The 21,853-nt window shown below is 43.1% G+C and overlaps 1 protein-coding gene across 1 annotated transcript in view; it reads left to right on the forward strand.

The window, feature by feature from the left end:
• Positions 1-20,828, forward strand: part of CPT2 (carnitine palmitoyltransferase 2) — a 35,203-nt gene extending 14,375 nt beyond the window's left edge. The window contains exons 3-7 of the mRNA XM_032642082.1: positions 214-320; positions 9,836-11,140; positions 12,169-14,668; positions 15,526-15,651; positions 20,505-20,828. Coding sequence (XP_032497973.1) covers positions 214-320; positions 9,836-11,140; positions 12,169-12,500 — 1,744 coding nt within the window. The 3' untranslated portion in view covers positions 12,501-14,668; positions 15,526-15,651; positions 20,505-20,828. The remainder of the gene's footprint in view (positions 1-213; positions 321-9,835; positions 11,141-12,168; positions 14,669-15,525; positions 15,652-20,504) is intronic.
• The last annotated feature ends 1,025 nt before the right edge of the window (positions 20,829-21,853 follow it).

Below are 21,853 nucleotides of genomic sequence, written 5' to 3' on the forward strand. Positions count from 1 at the left end.
GATAGGGAGGGTGGGAGGGAGACGCAAGAGGGAGGAGATATGGGGATATATGTATATGTATAGCTGATTCACTTTGTTATAAAAGCAGAAACTAACACACCATTGTAAAGTAATTATACTCCAATAAAGATGTTAAAAAATAATAATAATAAATAAATAAAAATCATCTATTCCCTGCCATGGTTTGACTCTATCTTTTTTTGAACATTTCAGGAAAACGGAACAATTGTGTAAGAGTTTTGAAAATGGGATTGGAAAAGAACTGCACAAGCAGCTGGTCGCTCAGGACAAGCAGAATAAACATACGAGCTACATTTCAGGTGGGTAGGCAGGGCTGTGGGCTTGATATTTCCAGAGCCCTCTGTAATAGAAAGCAAGTCATCTTCTCTCCTCTTTTAATCTCACAGATATTTTTGGTGAGACCAGCACTGAAGTGTTAGCTCATCCTCTCTTCCTGAGGTGAACATTAAGGTTGAGTGAGTTCATCCTCCACTGAGGTGCTGCCTGGAGTCCATGCTCAAGAGCAGTAGCTTGCCTGCCCTGTAGGTGGGATCAAGACAGAACCTAATCATTGGTTCTGTCTGTAAAGGATGCAGGATTTAGTCCTATGTCCTGTGTGTATCATTCTAGGTCCTTCACGGTCTGGCCCAACTGCCCGATCCAGCCTCATCTCTTACCATCCTCCCTGACACACCCATGCTTCAGCAAAACTGAACAACTCCTTCCCTCAACCCGTTAGTCTTTCATTCTTCTGTGCCTTTATCCATGTTGTTCGCCCCACCATTTTTTACCTGGCAAATTCTTCCTTTAAGACCCAGTTAGGGTGGTTACGAGAGGTTCAGGACAGGGACTAGGCAAAATGGGAGATGGGGATCAAAAGTTACAAACTTCCAGTTATAAAATAAGTAAGTCCTGGGGATGTAATATATAACCTGGTGACTATAGTTAATAATACTGTATTGTATATTTGAAAGTTGCTGTGAGTATAGATTTTAAAGCTTCTCATAAGAAAATAAATTTTCTAAGTATGTATGGTGATGGATGTCAGCTAGACTTATTGTGCTGAGCATTTTGCAGTATATACAAATATCAAATCATTATGTTGTACACTTGGCACTAATATAATGTTATATGTCAATTACATCTCAATTAAGAAAAAGAAAAAAAAAAAGATCGGGTAGGATGATTTTTCTATGAAACCTTTCAGCCCTTCTTCCCATTCAGAGTTGGTTGCTTCCACCTCTGTTCCACAGCACTTCTTTTAACTCAGTTCATATTTTTAATAAGGTTATACATGCATATAGTTTAAAGAATCAAATAGTTTTCTCAGGCTTGTTAGGAGAAACAGAAATTTCCTGACCTTGCCCTAATTTCTCACTTCTCATTTTCCCCCATTCTCTAAATTACTGACTCATATTAATGCATCTTTTGTAGTTTTAGGCATTATCTATTGATGTCTCACTGTAAAAGATTAGGATTTAGCAGTCTCTCATATCCTCACCACATTTCCATCCCCTCATTGTCACAGTATAGTTATTTGTAATTTTCGTTTGCTCAGTACCTAGTGTTTACACTATTATAATCATGTAAGCACTATTGTCAGCTGAATTGTGTAGCACATTGGAATTGTTTTTCCTTTCCCACATGAACTTTGTTTTCTCTGAAGTTAATAATTCTACTTTCTTTTGTTTTGCTTTCTATGTGCTTAATAATTTACCTGGGATTTTTTTTTTTTTAATTCTCATCTTCCTTCCTAGTCTGTCTCGAATTTGCTTTTTGCTGGTTTGTTTTACCCTCTTTTCTTTCTTCAGATGTTTCATAATCCTTCTCTGTTGTCTTAGATCTGAATGAGATATTTAAAAGTTGTGGGAAGCTCTGTAGGTGAGGGCGTGCTTGTCAGTCACAGCTTCACTGTAATGTGATCAGCTAAGCCATTTCCTCGGGGTGTCCCTAATGGTGGTGTCTTTGGGTTAGACTCCCAGGGAAGGCTTTTCCGGTAAACTGCCAAAAGGTATTTTCCTGTTTGCTGCTGTCGTAGGAGTGGGATAAGGGAAGAAGGCTTGAGCTCTCATATGTAACTTATGTCCCCCAATTTTACTTTCTCCAGTGAATAAAACTTAAGTCTCCTATTGGAGTGGGGAGGGAATCTGGGGTGTGGGGTGGGGGTTTAATTGAACAGCTCTTCAACCAGATATATCTAGGCTGCTACTTCCTGAGCCCTCTGGGGGTTCTGCTGTGTAAATCATACTGTTTCTTGGCTTTCTCTGCTGCCAGGTTAGGGGTGGCTTCCTTGAATTGGCTAGAGAGCTTTCCAATTTCTAATGTTTGCTCTTTTCTCTTCTCTCATTCTCTTTGCCTTATTGGTTTCTGTCTCTTTAAAATTCTTTTACTGAATGGATCAGAGGTATAAATTCATGTCTTCTTTTGTCAAATACGTCTTGCCCCCGTTTTAATGCATTGCATTATGTTTTAATTCTATTTGTCTCCTTCATCAGAGTCCTTCTGAATTAAAGTCCATGCCCTATTCCTCTCTATATCCCCTGGGCCAGGGCCTGGCACAGCACTGATTCGCAAGGAATGAAGGGACCAACAAATGAATAATAGATAAATTCATGTCCATTAATCCTTTCCCAATACTTTATATGTAAAAACTATTTCTTTGAATCAAAGATAGGCTATATTTGATTAGGAAGTTCCTAATCCCACCAGGAACTTCCCTTGAAAACACATTTTCTGATAAGATGCTGCCTCTGGAATTTTTACAAGCAAAACATCCACAGGAATACAGAGGGCTAGTTGGAGTGGTTCACTCGCACTGATAGTTATTTCTAATTGCTTTTCAAGCATTTTCTAAAAGAGGGAGTGCAGTAATGTACACAGTACACAGAATGACGGTGAAGACTTTCTGCCATATTAGGGAGACAGTCAGGTGTGAATGTTGTCCCTGAAAGGAGATGAAGCATGAGAAACCTAAGCTGATGGGGTGGGAATTAACAACTATTCTATTTCAGCATGAATGCCAGTGAGGTATTATTGTTTTTTATTTCTGTAAGTGTCAAAAAAGGAAACGGAATGAGGAAGAAAAAGCAATTAATAAACATTAGGGAAATGTAAATCAAAACCACAATGATGGTTACCCACCAGAATGGCTCCAATCAGATAAGACTTATAGTAACAATAACAAATGCTGCTGAGGATGTGGAGAAATTGGAACCCTTGTATACTGCTGGTGGTAATGGTTCAGCCACTTTGTTTTTTTTTAAAAATTTATTTATTTATTTATTTTTGGCTGCGTTGGGTTTTTGTTGCTGCGTGCGGGCCTTTTCTAGTTGCAGCGAGCGGGGGCTACTCTTCATTGTGGTGCACGTGCTTCTCATTGCGGTGGCTTCGCTTGTTGTGGAGCACGGGCTCTAGGCACGCGGGCTTCAGTAGTTGTGGCTTGCGGGCTCTAGAGCACAGGCTCAGTAGTTGTGACGCACAGGCTTAGTTGCTCTACGGCATGTGGGATCTTCCCGGCCCAGGGCTCGAACCCGTGTCCCCTGCATTGGCAGGCGGATTCTTAACCACTGTGCCACCAGGGAAGCCCTGGTTCAGCCACTTTGTAAGGCACCCTGGCAGTTCCTCAAAAGGTTAAACATAGAGTTCAGTCCAAGATGGCAGAGTAGAAGGACCTCCTCCCACAAATACATCAGAAACATATCTACATGTTCCAGTTCTCACGGAACATCTACTGAAAGCTTGCAGAAGATCTCATACAACCAAAGGTGCAAGAAAGATCCTCATGTAACTGGGTAGGACGAAGGGAAAAGGGAGAAGAGGATGTGGGACAGGACCTGTGCTCCTGGGAGGGAGCGGTGAAAGAGGACAGCTTCCCTCACCCTGAGAACATCCTTCACTGGCTGGGAGGTCCACCAGGACAGATAGGGAGCTTCAGAGGCTGGAGAGGAGAGTGTGGGAGCTGGCTTGCTGCCCTGCGGGGTAGAGATACACCAACATAGATGGTTCTGGCCATGTTGCCACATTTCTGAGCCCAAGACGCATGCCTGCTGGTGTGTGCAGTGACTGGGTGGTGAAACTCAGGTTTCAGAGGACAGACCCAGGGAGAGGACATGGTTTGGCTGTGGGGAGACATCCCAAAGAGCCTGGAGTGTGACCCAGGCTGCAACTGGGGGTGCACACAGGATGGAGCATGGGTCTGCCATAGGAGCCCCATTGTCAACACACAAGGGGAGGGGGGTGGGCCTGCCATAGCAGCCTCATTGTCAGCATGCTCACAGCAGGGTGTGACTCCAATCACCACAGATGCTGTGAACTTTGTGGGTGGCACACATGAAGGCGGGCCTGAAATCTGAGCTTATCGCTGGCGATTCCACTGCAGGTGCTGGGTTGCAGCTTTGGCAGGTTGCTGCTCTGGCAGATTTTGGGTTCAGGACTGCACGTGCCTGCCTGGGGGCTGTCTGAGCTGATTACCAGCAGTCCCACTGTGGGTGCAGGGAGGTGGCCCCAGTGAGTTCTCACTATGGTGGATTTGGGACCAGAACCATGCATGCCTGAAGGCCATCTGGGTCAATTGTAGACGGGCTCAGGGAACACGACTCCAGTGGGTTTATGGAGCAACCACTTTGTGAGTGCACCTGCACGCTTAAGGGACCTCAGGTTACCAGAGCCCCCAAGCAAAGGTGTCCCTCAAGGGCAGTGCCAGGCAATAGTGGTCTTTGTGGGTGCTCACACCAGGTGGCAGGCAGCATCACAGAATCGCACGTCCTGGCAGACAGTTCCTGGGGAGAAACATGCAGCAGCTCCTCTCCCAGAGGGAGTGCTCCAGTCCCGCCTACTTCACACCACAGCTTAGAACCAGATCTGGGGACTTCTACTACAACAGTGGGGGAGCAGACCCTTCCCCTTTGCAGGGCTATGACATCCACAAAGCAAAGAGGAGGCCCCACCCAACATCCAGTGTGGGCTCTGGTCACCACAACACCAAACACACCCCCTATCAAGGGTACAAGGGCCACCCTAAGGAAAGAGATGGCAAGCATGCATACCCAAAACAGCCCTCACACGAGAAATTTTGGATTCAAGCAGGCTACACAGGGACACTCCCACATAAAAACAGCCCTTCAAGACCACAGTAGATAACTTTCTCCTAAATTCACAGTCAGAGAAATATAAGAAAAATGAAAAAGCAGAGGAATTACTCCCAATTAAAAGAATAAGAGAAATCCCCTGAAAGAACAATGAAACAGATGACCTCTCCAGTCTACCAGACCACAAGTTCTAAAAGGAAGTAATAAAAATGCTGAAGGAATTAAGAAAAGCTATTGTTAGAAATTCAGATCATTGTAACAAGGAACTAGAAACTACAAAGAGGAGCCAATCAAAATTACACCATTCAATTGCCAAGATGAAAACAAAGCCAAAGGCAATAAATAGCAAACTAAATAATGCAGAAGAATGAGTAAGTGATCTGGAAGATAGAATAGTGGAAATCACTCAAATCAGAACAGCAGACAAAGACAAATAAAAAAAAGTGAAAGCAACATACGAGATCTATGGGATAACCTAAAGCATGCCAATCTGCACATAATAGGAATCCTAGAAGCAGAAGAAAGAGAAAAGGGGATCGAAAATGTACTTGAAAAAATTATGGCTGAAAACTTCCCAGACCTAAAGAAGGAAACAGATTTCCAGGCACAGGAAGCACAGAGGGTCCCAAACAAGATGAACCCAAACAGACCTACTCTAAGATGTATCATAATTAAAATGCCAAAAGTTAAAGAGAGAATTCTAAAAGTAGCAAGAGAAAAACAAATAGGCAGTTACAAGGGAACCCCCATAAGGCTATCAGCTGATTTCTCTACAGAAATTTTGCAGGCCGGAAGGGAGTGGCAAGATATATTCAAAGTCCTGAAAGGGAAAAACCTGCAACCTAGGATACTCTACTCAGCAAGGTTATCATTTAGAATAGAAGGAGAGAGAAAGAATTTCTCAGACAAGCAAAAACTAAAGGAATACAGGAATACTAAACCTATCTTAAACTAAATATTGAAAGGTCTTCTCTAAATGGAAAAGAAGCAAGAATCTATAGGAAAGAGAAAACAACAGTAGAAGAGGTAAGTATATAAAAGGATTAAAGCTCACTGAAATAAGTCAGTACATAGGTTTAAAATTTTTTTTAATTGTATGAAAGTGATTATAACTACAGTGTTCAGCAAAAGAATAAACATGAAGATGTAAAATGAGACATCAAATCACAAAATGTGGGGGAGGGGAGTAAGAAAATGTAGATCTTTTAGAATGTGTTTGAGCTTATATGACTACCAGTCTAAAGCAAGTAGATTTAGTGATGGGTTAACATACTTGAAAATCAGAGTAACCACAAATCAAAATCATATTTAAAAGATTCACAAAAAAAAACAAAAAGAAAAAAGGTACTCAAGCATAATACAAAAGAAAACCATCAAACCACAAAAGGAAAAACAAAAAGAAGAAACAAAGAAGATATACAAAATCAACTGAAAAACAAGGTTTAAAGTGACAATAAATACATACTTATCAATAATTACTTTAAATGTCAATGGACAAAAGGCTCTGATCAAAAGATGTAGAGTGGCAGACTGAATAATAAGACAAGAACCTACAATATGCTGCCTACAGTAGACCCACTTTAGGGCAAAGAACACATATGGATTGAAAGTGGATGGAAAAAATATTTCATGCAAGTGGAAATGACAAGAAAGCAGGGATAGCAATACTTAAATCAGACAAAATAGACTTTAAAACAAGGTCATAAAGAAAGATAAAGAAGGACACTGTATAATGTTAAAAGGATCAATACAAGAAGAGGATATTACATTCGTTATCCTATATGCTGTCAATATAGGAGCACCTAAATACATAAAACAAATACTAACAGACATAAAGGGAGAATTGATGGGAATACAATAATAGTAGGAGACTTTTAACACCCCACTGACGTCAATGGACAGATCTTCCAGACAGAAGAAACTATTAGAACTGATAAACGAATTCAGTAAGGTAGAAGGATACAAGATTAACATAGAGAAATCAGTTGCATTTCTTTACACTAACAATGAAATATCAGGAAGACAAAGTAAAAAAACAATCCCTTTTAAAATTGTGTCCAAAAAAAGTGAAATACCTAGGAATAAACCTGACTGAAGAGATGAAAGACTTATATGCTGAGAACTGTAAAAACATTGATAAAGGAAATTGAAGGTGATTCAAAGAAATGAAAAGAAATACCATGCTCTTGGATTAGAAGAATTAATATAGTTAAAATGGCCATACTACCCAAAGCAATCTACAGATTTAACATGATCTGTATCAGATTACCCATGACATTTTTCACAGAACTAGAACAAATAATCCTAAAATTTACATGGAACCACAAAAGACCCAGAATTGCCAAAGTAATCCTGAGGAAAAAGAGCACAGCTAGAGGCATAATCTTCCCAGACTTCAGGCAATACTACAAAGGTACAGTAATGTAAACAGCATGGTATTGGCACAAAAACAGACATATGGATCAGTGGAACAGAATAGAGAGCCCAGAAATAAATCTACACACCTACAGTCAATTAATCTACAACAGAGTAGGCAAGAATATACAATGGAGAAAAGACAGCCTCTTCAATAAGTGGTGCTGGGAAAACTGGACAGCTACATGTAAAAGAATGAAATTAGAACATTCTAACACCATATACAAAAATAAGCTCAAAATGGATTAAAGACCTAAATGTAAGACCAGATACTATAAAATTCCTAGAGGAAAGCATAGGAAGAACATTCTTTGACATAAACCACAGCAATATTTTTTTAGATCTGTCTCCTAGAGTAATGGAAATAAAAGCAAAAATAAATGATTGGGACCTAATTAAACTTAAAAGCTTTTGCACAGCAAAGGAAACCATAAACAGAATGAGAAGATAACCTGCAGAATGGGAGAAAATTTTTGCAAATGATGTGACCAACAAGGGATTAGTCTCCAAAATTTACAAAGAGCTCATACAGTTCAGTATCAAAAAACAAACAACCCAATCAAAAAATGGTCAGAATGGGACTTCCCTGGTGGCACAGTGGTTAAGAGTCTGCCTGCCAATGCAGGGGACACGGGTTCGATCCCTGGTCTGGGAAGATCCTACATGCTGTGGAGCAGCCAGGCCCGTGTGCCACAACTACTGAAGCCCACGTGCTTAGAGCCCATGCTCTGCAACAAGAGAAGCCACCGCAACGAGAAGCCCGCGCACCGCAACAAAGAGTAGCCCTGCTCAATGCAACTAGAGGAAGCCCGCGCGCAGCAGCGAAGACCCAACGCAGCCAAAAATAAATTTATAAATAAATAAATAAATTGTATATCTTAAAAAAAAAAAAAGGGGGCAGAAGACCTAAATAGACATTTCTCCAAAGAAGATATACAGGTGGCCAACAGACACATGAAAAGATGCTCAACATTGCTAATTATTAGAAAAATACAAATCAAAACTACAATGAGGTATTACCTCACACCAGTCAAAATAGTCATCATCAAAAAGTCTACAAATAAATGCTGGAGATAGTGTGGAGAAAAGGGACTGTTGGTGGGAATGTAAATAGGTGCAATATGGAGAACAGTATGGAGGTTCCTTAAAAAACTAAAAATAGAGTTACCATATGATCCAGCAATCCCACTCCTGGGCATATATCTGGAGAAAACTCTAATTCGAAAAGAGACATGCTCCCCAATGTTCATAGCTGCACTATTTACAGTAGCCAAGACGTGGAAGCAACCTAAATGTCCATAGACAGATGAATGGATAAAGAAGATGTGGTATATATATACGATGGAATATTACTCAGCCATTAAAAAATGAAATAATGCCATTTGCAGCAACATGGATGGGCCTAGAGATTATCATATAAACTGAAGTAAGTGAGACAAAGACAGCCATCATATATCACTTATGTGTGGAATATAAAATATGATACAGGTGAACTTATTTCCAAAACATGTTTGAAACAGACTCACAGACATAGAAAACAAACTTATGGTTGCCAAAGGGGGAAAGATTGGCGTGGGGGAGGGATAAATTAGGAGTTTGGAATTAACAGAGACACACTAATATATCTAAAATAGATAAACAACAAGGACTTACTGTATAGCACAGGGAACTATATTCAGTATCTTGTAATAATCTATAATAGAAAAGAATCTGAAAAAGGCTAGGTATATGTATATGTATAACTGAATCACTTTGCTGTACACCTGAAACTAACACAACATTGTAAATCAAGTGTACTTCAATAAAAAAAGAAAAAATTAATAAAAAATCAAACAATTTCAGTCAAAAAAAGGGGGGTTAAACATAGACTTACCGTATGACCTAGCAATTCCACTCCTAGCTATATCCCCCAAGAGAACTGAGAACATATGTCCACATGAAAATTTGTACATACCAGCATTATTCAAAATAACCAGTAAGTGGAAACAACCCAAATGTCCATCTACAAATGAATGGATAAACAAAATATGGTACATTATTGGAACATTATTTAGCAATAAAAAGAAATGAAGACTGATATATGCTATAGCATGGATGAACCGTCAAAACATTATTGTAAGTGATAGAAGTCAGATGCAAAAGACCACATATTATATGATCCCATTTACCATTTATGAATTATTGCAGAGGAAAAAAATAATCAGAAAATTCCATCCTCTGGAGGTTAATGTCACTTCTTCTGAATATGCTTGATTTTTTTTTTTCTTTCTCAAATTTTATCTTTAGGAACTGCATTAACTCTTTATCGTTCTTTTTTAATTTTTATTTTTTAGGTCCCTGGTTTGATATGTACTTAACTGCTCGAGACCCAATTGTCCTGAACTTTAATCCATTTATGTCATTCAACCCTGACCCAAAGTCCGAGTACAACGACCAGCTCACCCGGGCAACCAACATGACTGTCTCTGCCGTCCGGTTTCTGAAGACACTTCGGGCTGACCTTTTGGAACCAGAAGTGTTCCACTTGAACCCTGCCAAAAGTGACACTGATACCTTCAAGAGACTCATACGCTTTGTGCCTTCCTCTCTGTCCTGGTATGGCGCCTACTTGGTCAATGCATATCCCCTGGATATGTCCCAGTATTTTCGGCTTTTCAATTCCACTCGTTTACCCAAACCCAGTCGAGATGAACTCTTCACTGATGACAAGGCCAGACACCTCCTGGTCCTAAGAAAAGGACACTTCTATGTCTTTGATGTCCTGGATCAAGATGGGAACATTGTGAGTGCCTCAGAAATCCAGGCTCATCTGAAGTACATTCTCTCAGACAGTAGCCTGGCCCCCGAGTTTCCACTGTCATATCTGACCAGTGAGAACCGGGACATCTGGGCAGAGCTCAGACAGAAGCTGGTGAGTGGTGGCAACGAGGAGACCCTGAGGAAAGTGGACTCTGCTGTATTCTGTCTCTGCCTAGATGACTTCCCCATTAAGGACCTTGTCCACTTGTCCCACAACATGCTGCACGGTGACGGCACAAACCGCTGGTTTGATAAATCCTTTAACCTCATTATAGCCAAGGATGGCACTGCTGCTATCCACTTTGAGCATGCTTGGGGCGATGGTGTTGCAGTGCTCAGGTTTTTTAATGAAGTGTTTAAAGACAGCACTCAGGCCCCTGCCATCACTCCACGGAGCCAACCAGCTAACACTGACTCTTCTGTCGCCGTACGAAAACTCAACTTCAAGCTGAACGATGCTTTAAAGACTGGCATTAGCGCTGCTAAGGAAAAATTTGATGCCACCATGAAAACCCTCACCATTGACTACATCCAGTTTCAGAGAGGAGGCAAAGAATTCCTGAAGAAGCAGAAGCTGAGCCCTGACTCGGTGGCTCAGCTGGCCTTCCAGATGGCCCTCCTGCAACAGTACGGGCAGACAGTGGCCACCTATGAGTCCTGTAGCACTGCAGCATTCAAGCACGGCCGCACCGAGACCATCCGCCCGGCCTCCATCTTCACAAAGAGGTGCTCTGAGGCCTTTGTCAGGGAGCCCTCCAAGCACAGCGCTGGAGAGCTTCAGCAGATGATAGCCAAGTGCTCCACGTACCACAACCAGCTGACCAAAGAAGCAGCGATGGGTGAGACAGGGTTTGGGGAGCATGCCCTTAGGTCTTGTTGCCCTCAGCACTGGGGTAAGCCTCAGCTCTATCCTACCCCACATCTGATTTCCACCTCTTCACTAGGTTTAATCCACCTGCCAACTGATTATTATTTTTTTCTACCTTAGCAGTCCAAACAGCCAGACTAGCCATTAGGGTTCAGAATATTCTCTCCTCTTAAGCAGGGATGGGGAAATGCATCCAACATCGTCCTCATTTAAGGTCACTTTCAGCCATGTTACATACTCTCTTCCTATTATTTATTGGTCATCAGACTCACTTTTGACAACGTAGGATTTCTAAGCCCACGGCCCCTCTTACTTCACTTCAGTTGAAGTGTATTGGTTGCCTGTAAATAGGCCATCTCAGAAGCTCTTCCCAACCTAAGTGTCATCTTTCTTTGCCTCTTCATAGTAAAATTCGAGACCTAGAAAGGACCTGGAGGATCACACAGTCCAGTTCCTTCATGTAGCCAAAGTCCTGGAACTGAAAGGGACCTCCAAGACATTGTAGTCTCATCCTTCTCCAATTTTATAAGTATGAAACTGAGACCACTGGCTCAGGGTCACACAGCAAATTATCAGGAAAGCAGAGATTAGAACCCTGGTCAAATACCCCTTCCATTTTGTTCCACTGACTCAGTCTTGTCTTTTACACTTGATTTGGACTTTGGCTTTTACCTTAGTTTTTGAGTCCATAGTGTGTTCTCCACGTACTTTTCTTGACTGTTTGACTAAACTGATTCAATTTCAAAATTTTAAAAATCATGTTCATTTTAGGCTGATTTTTAGCTCAGCTGTTCACAGCTTTTTAAAAAGGAATATTCTAGAATGAACTGAGCCAGAGGTTAGCAAGCCGGAGGTGTGCATGCAGAGATAAACAAACCCTTCTTCCACTCTCAAGGATGCTGTGAAGGTGCTCCTACCATAGGTCGGAGGTTTTACCAAGTGAGGTCCCTTTCAGTTCTGAGATTCTTAGACTCTGGTTTTCCATTTTGTCTCTGACAGGCCAGGGCTTTGATCGACACTTGTTTGCTCTGCGGTACCTGGGAGCAGCCAAAGGGATTGACCTGCCCGAGCTATACCTGGACCCTGCATATAGGCAGATAAACCACAACATCCTGTCCACAAGCACGTTGAGCAGCCCAGCAGTGAACATTGGCGGCTTTGCCCCCGTGGTCCCTGATGGTTTTGGCATTGCGTATGCTGTTCATGACAACTGGATAGGCTGCAACGTCTCTGCCTACCAAGGCCGCAATGCCCACGAGTTTCTCCAGTGTGTGGAGAAGGCCTTAGAAGGCATGTTTGATGCCTTAGAAGGCAAAGCCATCAAATCTTAACTTCTGGGTGGATGAAAAGCCTCTATTCCTTCATCAACATGAAAATTGGGGCCTCTGTAACCAGTAGGCACTGTTCTGTGACTAATGAAACTAATTGTGAGGTGCCTGAGCACCAGTGCTATAAGGTTTGAGCTTTAAAACCGTGGTTTTAAAGCTAAACATGTAATTTCCAAGTGGAACTACATCACAACTAAAGATTATGTGAGATTTCAATTTTAAGGACATTTATCAGGAGGTAAGACTTAGAAAATAACTCAGGTGTATTTATTGTTGAAGCAGAAATAAAATGCAATTCATGCTTAGAGGTGGTTCCTCTTAGGTTTTGGGTTTTTTTGTTTTTGTTTTTAATTGTTTAACCTCGTTGCCTAATCCCCACAAAGAACTTTCCAGTAGTAAGTTCAGGTGATAGTAAGTTCATATTGGCTCCTGGCTCTTCGGGTGATGGTAGGAAATGCTCTTTTATCTTTCCTGTAAACTTGCTTTTCTCTCCTGGGATATCCTTTGTTTAAAAACCCTCTTCATTTTTCTAAGGAGTAAACCACTACTGCTCGATTCTGATAGTCCTGCTGCAATAAAGGGTTATATCCATGGATTTAGGGAGTTCTATATCACTGTTCTTCCAGCCAAATGAAGATTAATAACTGGTGTGTATTTATTTTTACCAGTTGAATCTTGTGTGCTAATTATGGAATAAGGTAGAATTATTGCTCTATACATTTTGCACTTGAAACCTCTCCATTGAGTGAGCACAGAATTTATTGTTAGAACATCACTGCTCTAACAATTTATTGTTAGAATACTGCTATAATGTGAAAAGGAAGCGTGTTCTCTTTTGTTTTTGAAAAGGAAGGGTTTTTGTTTGTGTTTAATTTCACCTGCATTTCTAGTGGCTTGCCCAGCAAGTTACTGGACAGCTGGGTTGAATTCTGGTATGAGCCAGTCACAAAGCTCTTCCAATGCATTATCTCATTTAATCCTCCTTACAGTTCATGTAAACACTCCTGCACGTTTTCTTAGCCGACCCTGTCCATCCTTTGCTCATTAACCATTTAGTGAATACCCAGCAGGTCCCAGGTCCTCCATACTCCATGGTTTGATAAGAGACAGGCATTTGTGGCTGCCAATGCACATAAACATATGCTGCTCTCATTCAGGAACCGTGATCAGGAATACCTGAACTCTGGTATCTTGGTTCTACCATGTCCTCACTTTATGACTATAGGCAAGTTCTTTTGCCTTTCTGGTCTGTGAGTTCCATTGTAAAATGGGGATAATTCCTATAGCATGGGGATGTCGTGAGAATTAGCTGTAACGATGTAGGTAAAGCACCTGGCATACAGCTGAAGCTGAGCCTGTGCTCTCTTGTTCTGTGATGTCTTGCTGCCGCTGTTCCATTCCTTATTGAAGTGCTGACCCCTCTTGGATAGCAAGTTCCCCATAGCAGGAGCTCTTAAGACCGAAGCATCAATTGAAGCTTGGTGGAAAAGTATATTTCATGCTTATGTTCAGGTGGATGTACCCTTGGGCAGTACATCTTGGGTGCGAGCAGTCCCTTAAAGGGGAACTGCCGGCCTGTCCCAGTGTTCAGCATTCCTGTTTACAACTTCCTCCACCCCCTCTTGATCTTGGATTCATGCTATGAAGGGTTCTACGAGGTAGCTAGGATGGCAAAAACAGTTATTAAGTCTCAATCCAGTTGGAGCTCACACACAGGTCTTGCACATTTGTACAGAACTCAACTATTTGTAAAGCATCAGCCGATTTGATCCCCTCAGCTCTGAAATAGAAGTTATCCCCATTTTCCATACAAAAGATGGACAGGTTGGGGGAGCTTGATAACATGTAGGATTAGGACCAGCTCTCTTGATTCCTTGTCCAGTGCTTTTTTTCCTATATTTGTTTGTCTAGGCTTCCGGTAATTAGACCTTACATTAGCTGGCCTCCCAACTCAGGAGGATGAGTTTTGTTAAATTAATACCTGTTGCTCCTGACCCTAAAGCAGCTCCCATGTGGAGTTTCCCACGGTGCTTCGGGAAGCCAGCAAGCTCTGTCCTGGTGGCTCTTTTCCATGACTCCTGAACAAGTATGGCACATCTCCAGATCCACAGTCACACCAGCCTCTCTGGAAGTTATCTGCTACTCTTTGAGGTGCCTCCAGGATCCCCAGGGTGAGTTTCGTGGATACTATGTAGGTTAAATTTTTTATTATTTTTTTAAATTTTCTTATTTTTTTTTTGCGGTACGCGGGCCTCTCACTGTTGTGGCCTCTCCCCTTGCGGAGCACAGGCTCTGGATGCGCAGGCTCAGCGTCCACGACTCACGGGCCTAGCTGCTCCGCGGCATGTGGGATCCTCCCGGACCCGGGCACGAACCCGTGTCCCCTGCCTCGGCAGGCGGACTCCCAACCACTGCACCACCAGGGAAGCCCAAGGTTACATTTTTAAAAAGACAGCTTTATTGAGCTATACTTCCCATACCATACATTTCACTTATTTAAAGTATATCATTCTGTCATTTTTAGCATATTCACAGAGTTCTGCAACCATCACCACAATCAATTTTAGAACATTTTCATCTCCAGTAGAAAGGCTGTACCGATTAACAGTCACTCTCCTTTTCCCTCAACCCTCTAACGTCCCCCAAATCCTAGACAAAACCATAATCTACTTTCTGTCTCTATAGCTTTTTCTATTCTGGACATTTCATATAAATGGAATCATATAATATGTGGCCTTTTGCTTAGCATAATGTTTTCAAGATCTATCCATGTTCCAGAACCTGTCAGTACTTATCTTCTTTTTATTGCTGAATACTATTCCAGTATATAGATGGATCACATTTTATTTATTCATTGATCAGTTGATAGTCAGTTGGGTTTTTTCCACTTTTTAGCTATTAAGAATAATGCTGCTATGAACATTTGTGTATAAGTCTTTGTGTTGACATATGTTTTCATTTCTCTGGGGTATTTACCTAGGAGTGGAATTGCTGGGTCATGTAGTAACTCTGTGTTTAATCATTTAAGAAACTGCCGGGATATTCTCCAAAGCGGTTGCACCATTTTACATTCCCACCAGCAGAGTGTAAACGTTCCAGCTTCTCCACATCTCACCAACACTTGTTTTCATCTATTTGGATTATAGCCATTCTGGTGAGTGTGAAGTGGTATCTCATTGTGGGTTTTATTAGCGTATGTTTTAAATTAGACCACCTCAAACATATTTTCCAAATCTAGTGACACCTATCCAATTATCTTCATGTGACAGAATAAGTGACAAAAAAGGAATGGGAGCCAGGATTGGAGGAGGTGGACATGAGACAGTGGGGTAGGTGCTGAAAGGGAGAGAGTTTAGGGTGTTTCAGGAGACACAACTGGGGCTTGATAAACAAAGAGGTGCAGGGAGCCTCCAGCAGAGAATAGAGCTCGGGGGACTGCTTGAGCAGAATTGGTTACAAGTATATCTTCTTTCTGGGAATCTTCCATTGTAAAGAAGACAGGGCCACTGAATAAGCAGAATCACATTTGGTATTTATGATATTAAGTGGAAAACAGTTAAATATAATCTTAATGCTGCTAGGATTATAGCTATATGAAAACATGTCTGTGTGTAGATAGGCCCTGAAAGAGAACAGGGGAAAATAAACACACTTCTGTTAGGGAGCTAGGATGGTGGGGTTTAAGAAAATGTTTATTTCTTTTTCTTTTTTCCTTTATTGATATCATACTGTTTGTGCAACACCAAGTTGTTAGGCAGGAACCAAAAAAAATTCACGTTAGCAGCCCCCACTTCCTTACCAGCCGTCCTCATGCCTCGTGCTTCAGCCACACTAAGCCTCCCATTGGTCTCAGACATGTCTGAGCTTCACTGTGACTCTGTACCTTGCAAATGCCATCCTCCATCCTCAGAATGCCCTTGGCTCCAGCACATCCTCTGCCAAATTAGTCCTTGTTCTTTTTAGCCCTGCTCAAATGTCCCCTCCCATGAAGCCACGCTCATGGGGTCTCCCTGGAAGAATGCGTCATCCCTTCCTCCATATTCCGCTACTCCCAGCTTTGGCTTCTGTTTCGGCCAGCGAGGGGCCTGACACATAATGTGTTATTTCTGGAGACTGCATTGTTCCCTCCCAGCACCCGCACCTTTGCAAGGTGACTTTGTAGCGCCTCCTGTCAAGAGGCGGAGCCTATTTCTCCCCTCCTAACTGGCCTCTAGACTCCACTCATTCCCTCCAGTCCATTCTCCTCACTGTAGCCAGTGATTTTTTTCATGTACAAGTCTGATCATATCCCTGCTTAAAATTCCTTAGTGGTTTTCCATTAACTTGGAAAACAGTCCATACTCCTCAGTGTGACAGTTGTGGCCTTGATGGAGCTGGCCCTGCTCATCTTTTCAGACCCACCTCTCTTAACAGCTTACCCTGAGGAAGTTGCCTGTACTTGGAGCATAAGCCCATCTCCACCCTTTCAGCTATCTTCTGCTCAACCTTCAGGTTTCAGATAGACTGCACCTCCTCTCACCCCACCCCTCTGAGGCTGAGTTAGTTGGTGCCCCTCCTGTGTATGCCCAGAGCATCCTGACAATCTAACCTTTATCGCAGTGCTTTTCAGTTTCTGCAGCTGTCTCCATTACTAGATTGTGGCTCTATTCCCTGTGCTGTACAATACGTCCTTGTAGCTTATTTTATATATACTAGTTTGTACATCTTAATCCCCTACCCCTATCTTGTCCTTCCCCCTTTCCCTCTCCCCACTGGTAACCAATTAGTTTGTTTTCTATATCTGTGAATCTGTTTCTTTTTTGTTACATTCACTAGTTTGTTTTATTTTTAAAATTCCTTGTATAAGTGATATCATACAGTACTTGTCTTTCTCTCTTTGACTTACTTCACTAAGCACAATACCCAAGTCCATCCATGTTGTTGCAAACGGCAAAATTTCATTTTTTTCCTTTTTCTTTTTTGTGTGTGTATCTGTTACAGATTTTTGGTTTGTGGTTACCATGAGGTTTATACATAGCAATCTTTATGTATACGTGATTGTTTTTAGTTGCTGACCCCTTAATTTCAAATGAATTTTAACACCCTGCATTTGTACTCTCCTCCTATCATGATGACTGTCTTTGACATCATATTTTACATCTGATTGTTTTGTGTCTCCCTTAACCACTTATTGTGGATATAGGTGATTTTGCCACTTTTTTCTTTTAACGCACCTACTGGCTTTGTGTGCGGATGATTTCCTACATTTATAGTATATTTGCCTTTACTGGTGAGCTTTTTCCTTTCGTAATTTTCATGTTTCTATTTGTGGCCTTCTCTTTTTCACTTAGAGTTCCTATAACATTTCTTGTAAAGCTGGTTTGGTGGTTCTGAACTTTTGCTTTTGATCTCCCCGTAAAATCTGAATGAGAGCCTTGCTGGGTACAGTATTCTTGGTTGCAGGATTTTTCCCTTTCACCACTTTAAATATATCATCATATCGCTCCCTTCTGGCTTGCAGTGTTTCTGCTGAAAAGTCAGCTGATAGACTTATGGGAATTCCCATGTATGTTATTCCTTTCTTTTTGCTTTCCCCTTTCTGCTTGTAATAGTCTCTCTTTATCTTTAATTTTTGCCATTTTAATTACAGTGTGTCTTGGTATGTTCCTCTTTGGGTTAATCCTGTATGGGACTCTCTGTGCTTCCTGGACTTGGATGACTGTTTCCTTTCCCAGATTAGGGAAGTTTTCAGCTATTATCTCTTCAAATGTGTTCTCTGCCCCCTTTCTCTCTGTCTTCTCCTTCTGGGACTCCTATAATGTGAATGTTAGTATGCTTGATGTTGTCCCAGAGGTCTCTTAAAACTGCCCTCATTTCTTTTCATTCTGTTTTCTTTTTCCTTTTAGCATGAGTGATTTCCACTACCCTGTCTTCCAGCTCACTGATCTGTTCCTCTGCATCATTTGGTCTACTTTTGATTCCCCTTGGTGTATGTTTCATTTCAGTTATTGTATTTTTCATCTCTGTTTGGTTCTTTATATTTTCTCTTTGTTAAAAACTTCTAACTTTTGCTCTGTGCATCCATTCTTCTCCCGAGTTCTTTGATCATATTTATGATGACCATCCTGAACTCTTTCTTGGGTAGATTGGCACTCTCCACTTCACTTAGTTCTTCTTCTTAGCTTTTACCTTCGTCCTTCATCTGGAACATGTTCTTCTGTTGCCTTACTTTGCTTAAATTGCTGTTTGTATTTTTATGTATCGTGTAGGTTGTTTCCTGACCTTGGAGAAGTGGCCTTCTATAGACGTCTTTTGTGTCCCAGCACCCCACTCCCCTCTTGTCCCCAAGCTATATGCTCTAGGGTTTTCCCCCATGAGGGCTGCATGGGTCTTTCTGTTTGGCAGGCTATGTGGGCAGTCTGGTAGGCTTGGGTAGTCCCCAGTCCAGTTGGTTGCCAGGCCCCACCTTGCGCAGAGGCTGCTGGCTGTTGGTTGGCAGGGCTGTCACGAGGCAGCTGACTGCACAACCCCAGGCGGCCCTGGGGCTAGTACTGGCTCACTAGTGGGTGGAGCCATGATCCAGAAGACTCCAGGATTGTGGTCTGCCCACTGGTGGGCGAAGCCAGGTCCTGAGGTTAGTGTCAGACTACTGGCAGGCAGAGCTGGGTTCTGGAGTATGTTTGCAGGGCCCCGGGATCCCAGAGCTGGTGTTGTATCACTTCGGGGGTGGGGGAAGGGAGATTCCTGACATGGGTGGAGTGTGGGGTGTCCCAAAGCTTTGTTGGCTTGCTAGTGGGCACGGCCAGGGCCCAGCTGGTCCCAGGGGAGCCTGCTCTGGGCCGACTGGGTCAGCAGGCTGTGGGATTGTGGATTTCTTGCCTCTCGTGTCTGTCCCCTTGTGGGTGAGGCTGGTCCAAAGGTTAGAGCAGACTTCATGGAGGGCAGGGTTGGGGCCCAGGGGGTTCTGGGACTGGTGCCTACCCACTGGTGGGTGGAGCTGGGCCCTGGGCCCTCTGGTGGGCAGGGCAGTGTCCAGAGGTGGCTCTGGGCTCATGAGGTCTTTAGCTTGTGTGCTGACAGAGGGACTGTGTCCCCGCCCAGTTAAGTTGCTTGGCCTGAGGTGTCCCAGCCCCGGTGCCTAGAGGCTGTTGTATGGGGCCAGGTCTTGGTGCTAATAAGCCAGAGGACGGGACCCACAGTGGTGCCCACCAGTGCCAGGGGCCATGCGGTAGAAGCAGCTACCAAGAGTGGCTACCACCAGTGTCTATGTCCCCAGCGGAGCCACAGTCGCTCCCACCCCCATCCCCCCAGGAGACTCTCCAAGACCAGCAGGTAGGTCTGGCCCAGGCTTCTATCAAATTAGTGCTTTTGCCCTGAGTCCCAGAGCATGTGAGGTTTTGTGTGCCCTTTCAGCTTCTTCTTTCCCCAGTTTTGTGGGACTCCTGAAACCAAGCCCCTCTGGCCTTCAAGGCCAATTGCTCTGTGGGCTCTCTTCCCAGGACAGGAACTCCTGTGGGAAGATCCTCTGCAATATAATTACCCTCATTTGTGGGTCATCCAGCTGGGGTACAGGACTTGACTGCATCATAAGCCTGCCTCTCCTACCCATCTCGTGTGGTTCCTTCTTTATATCTTTAGTTGTAGATCTTTCCCAGGAGGTTCCCATATTTTTCATTGATGGTTGTTCTACAAACAGTTGTGATCTTTGTGTGCTCGTGAGAGGAGGTGAGCTAAGGGTCTTTCTACTCTGCCATTTTGACCAATTTATCGGTCATGAAACATCTTTGATAGATTTAATTCCCAGTTACCTTTGGGGGTATTTTTTTGGTTGCTGTTCCTATTGTAAATGGTATTTTCTCTTGGATTGTGTTTTACATGTTGCCAGTGTACTGAAATGCATTTGATTTCTGTATATTGATCTTAAATCCAACACCTGATAATGCTTTTGGATTCACTAAGTGGAAAATCAAAATCTGTGAAAAGTGTTATTTCTTCCTTTTTAGTCCTTGCACCTTACTTTCTTTTCAGTCTAAGTGCTGCGGCAGGGGCGGTGTAGGGACAATGATGAATAGAGTGATCCAGGATATCCTCATCTCACCCCAACCGTGAATGGAGTACTTCAAACATTTCATTTGCTCCGGGTTTCCTGTAGATATCCTTTGTGAGGTAAGGGGAGTTCCTTTCTGTTTCTAGTTTGCTAAGCGTTTCTATGGTTTGTTGCTGAATCTTACCGAATACTTTTTCTGCATCTATTGACATAATCTATGTTCCATCTGTTACTGATTATTTGGGTTCCTCTACTCCCTACAAGATGAGAAAATAATTTACAATATAAAGAAAAGCTTGAGATCCTTTTAGTGCTTGCCTTTATAACACATACTGGCTAGTACGGAGACTAAAACCCAGAAAGCCTGTTTATCCAGCCCGAAGCTCCCTTGTTTGCTTTCAGGCCAGGCAATGGACTGTTCTAGTCGGTGGGGGCTGGTGGAGCTGCTGGCCGAGGGAGGCCAAAGAAGCCCTGCTCTGTCAGGTGCAGAAAGCACAGGCCCAGGGGCCGGGAACACGGGGGACCGGGGGGACCGAGAGGACACGTGACAGCTGCCAGACTGGAGAGGGGACAGGGCGGGCATCTCTTCCCCACCCTTGGCCATGGCCAGCTTTACCTGCCTCTGAGGATCCCCTTCCTAGAGCTCCACAACCAGCCTCGGAGTGGGCAGACTCTTTCCCAGAGGGCCACTCAGAAAATGAAGGTAGTAATTCTTCCAAAGAATTCCAGGCTCCAGCAGAACACTGGAGAGGAGTAAGGTCTCTCGTGACAGGTTTTCCGAATGGTGGAGTCACCGGTATGAAGACGTGAGCTTGCCCTCATGACTTAACTGTGCACTGAACAACTCTATCCACTGTAAGAGGATCTTAAGACCCAGGGAACCAGGCCCACGAGACACAGAGGCCGGGACTGTTGTCTTCACACCTCCACAGGGCTGTCCAGGGGCAGAAGAACACAGAAGTGTGACCACAAAGGGGACAAACCAGGACCATCAGGAGGAGCTAAAGGAAGCATAGAGGCTGACTCAGCATAAGGAAGAACTTTCATAGGGATTCCCTTGGTGAGAGGGATTGCCCCATCACAGCAAGTGAGCAAAGACCTGAGGACCATCTGGCAGGGACTGGAGAGAGAAGATTCATGCCAGGATGGAACTGCTGCCTCCAAAGTCCCTTCTGTCCCTGGAATAGGCAGTGACACCAATGAACAGAGTTGCCTGGGTTTACCCAAGAGCCAAGGTGGTCAACGTGACGTTCTGGCTCATGACATCATTCCGCAGGCTCCGCTGTACCAATGAGTTTGACACCTCTGGTCCCCTGGGGTGGCCTGTGCT

The sequence above is a fragment of the Phocoena sinus genome, chromosome 1 (assembly GCF_008692025.1).
Source record: "Phocoena sinus isolate mPhoSin1 chromosome 1, mPhoSin1.pri, whole genome shotgun sequence".
Classification (NCBI taxonomy): Eukaryota; Metazoa; Chordata; class Mammalia; order Artiodactyla; family Phocoenidae; genus Phocoena; species Phocoena sinus.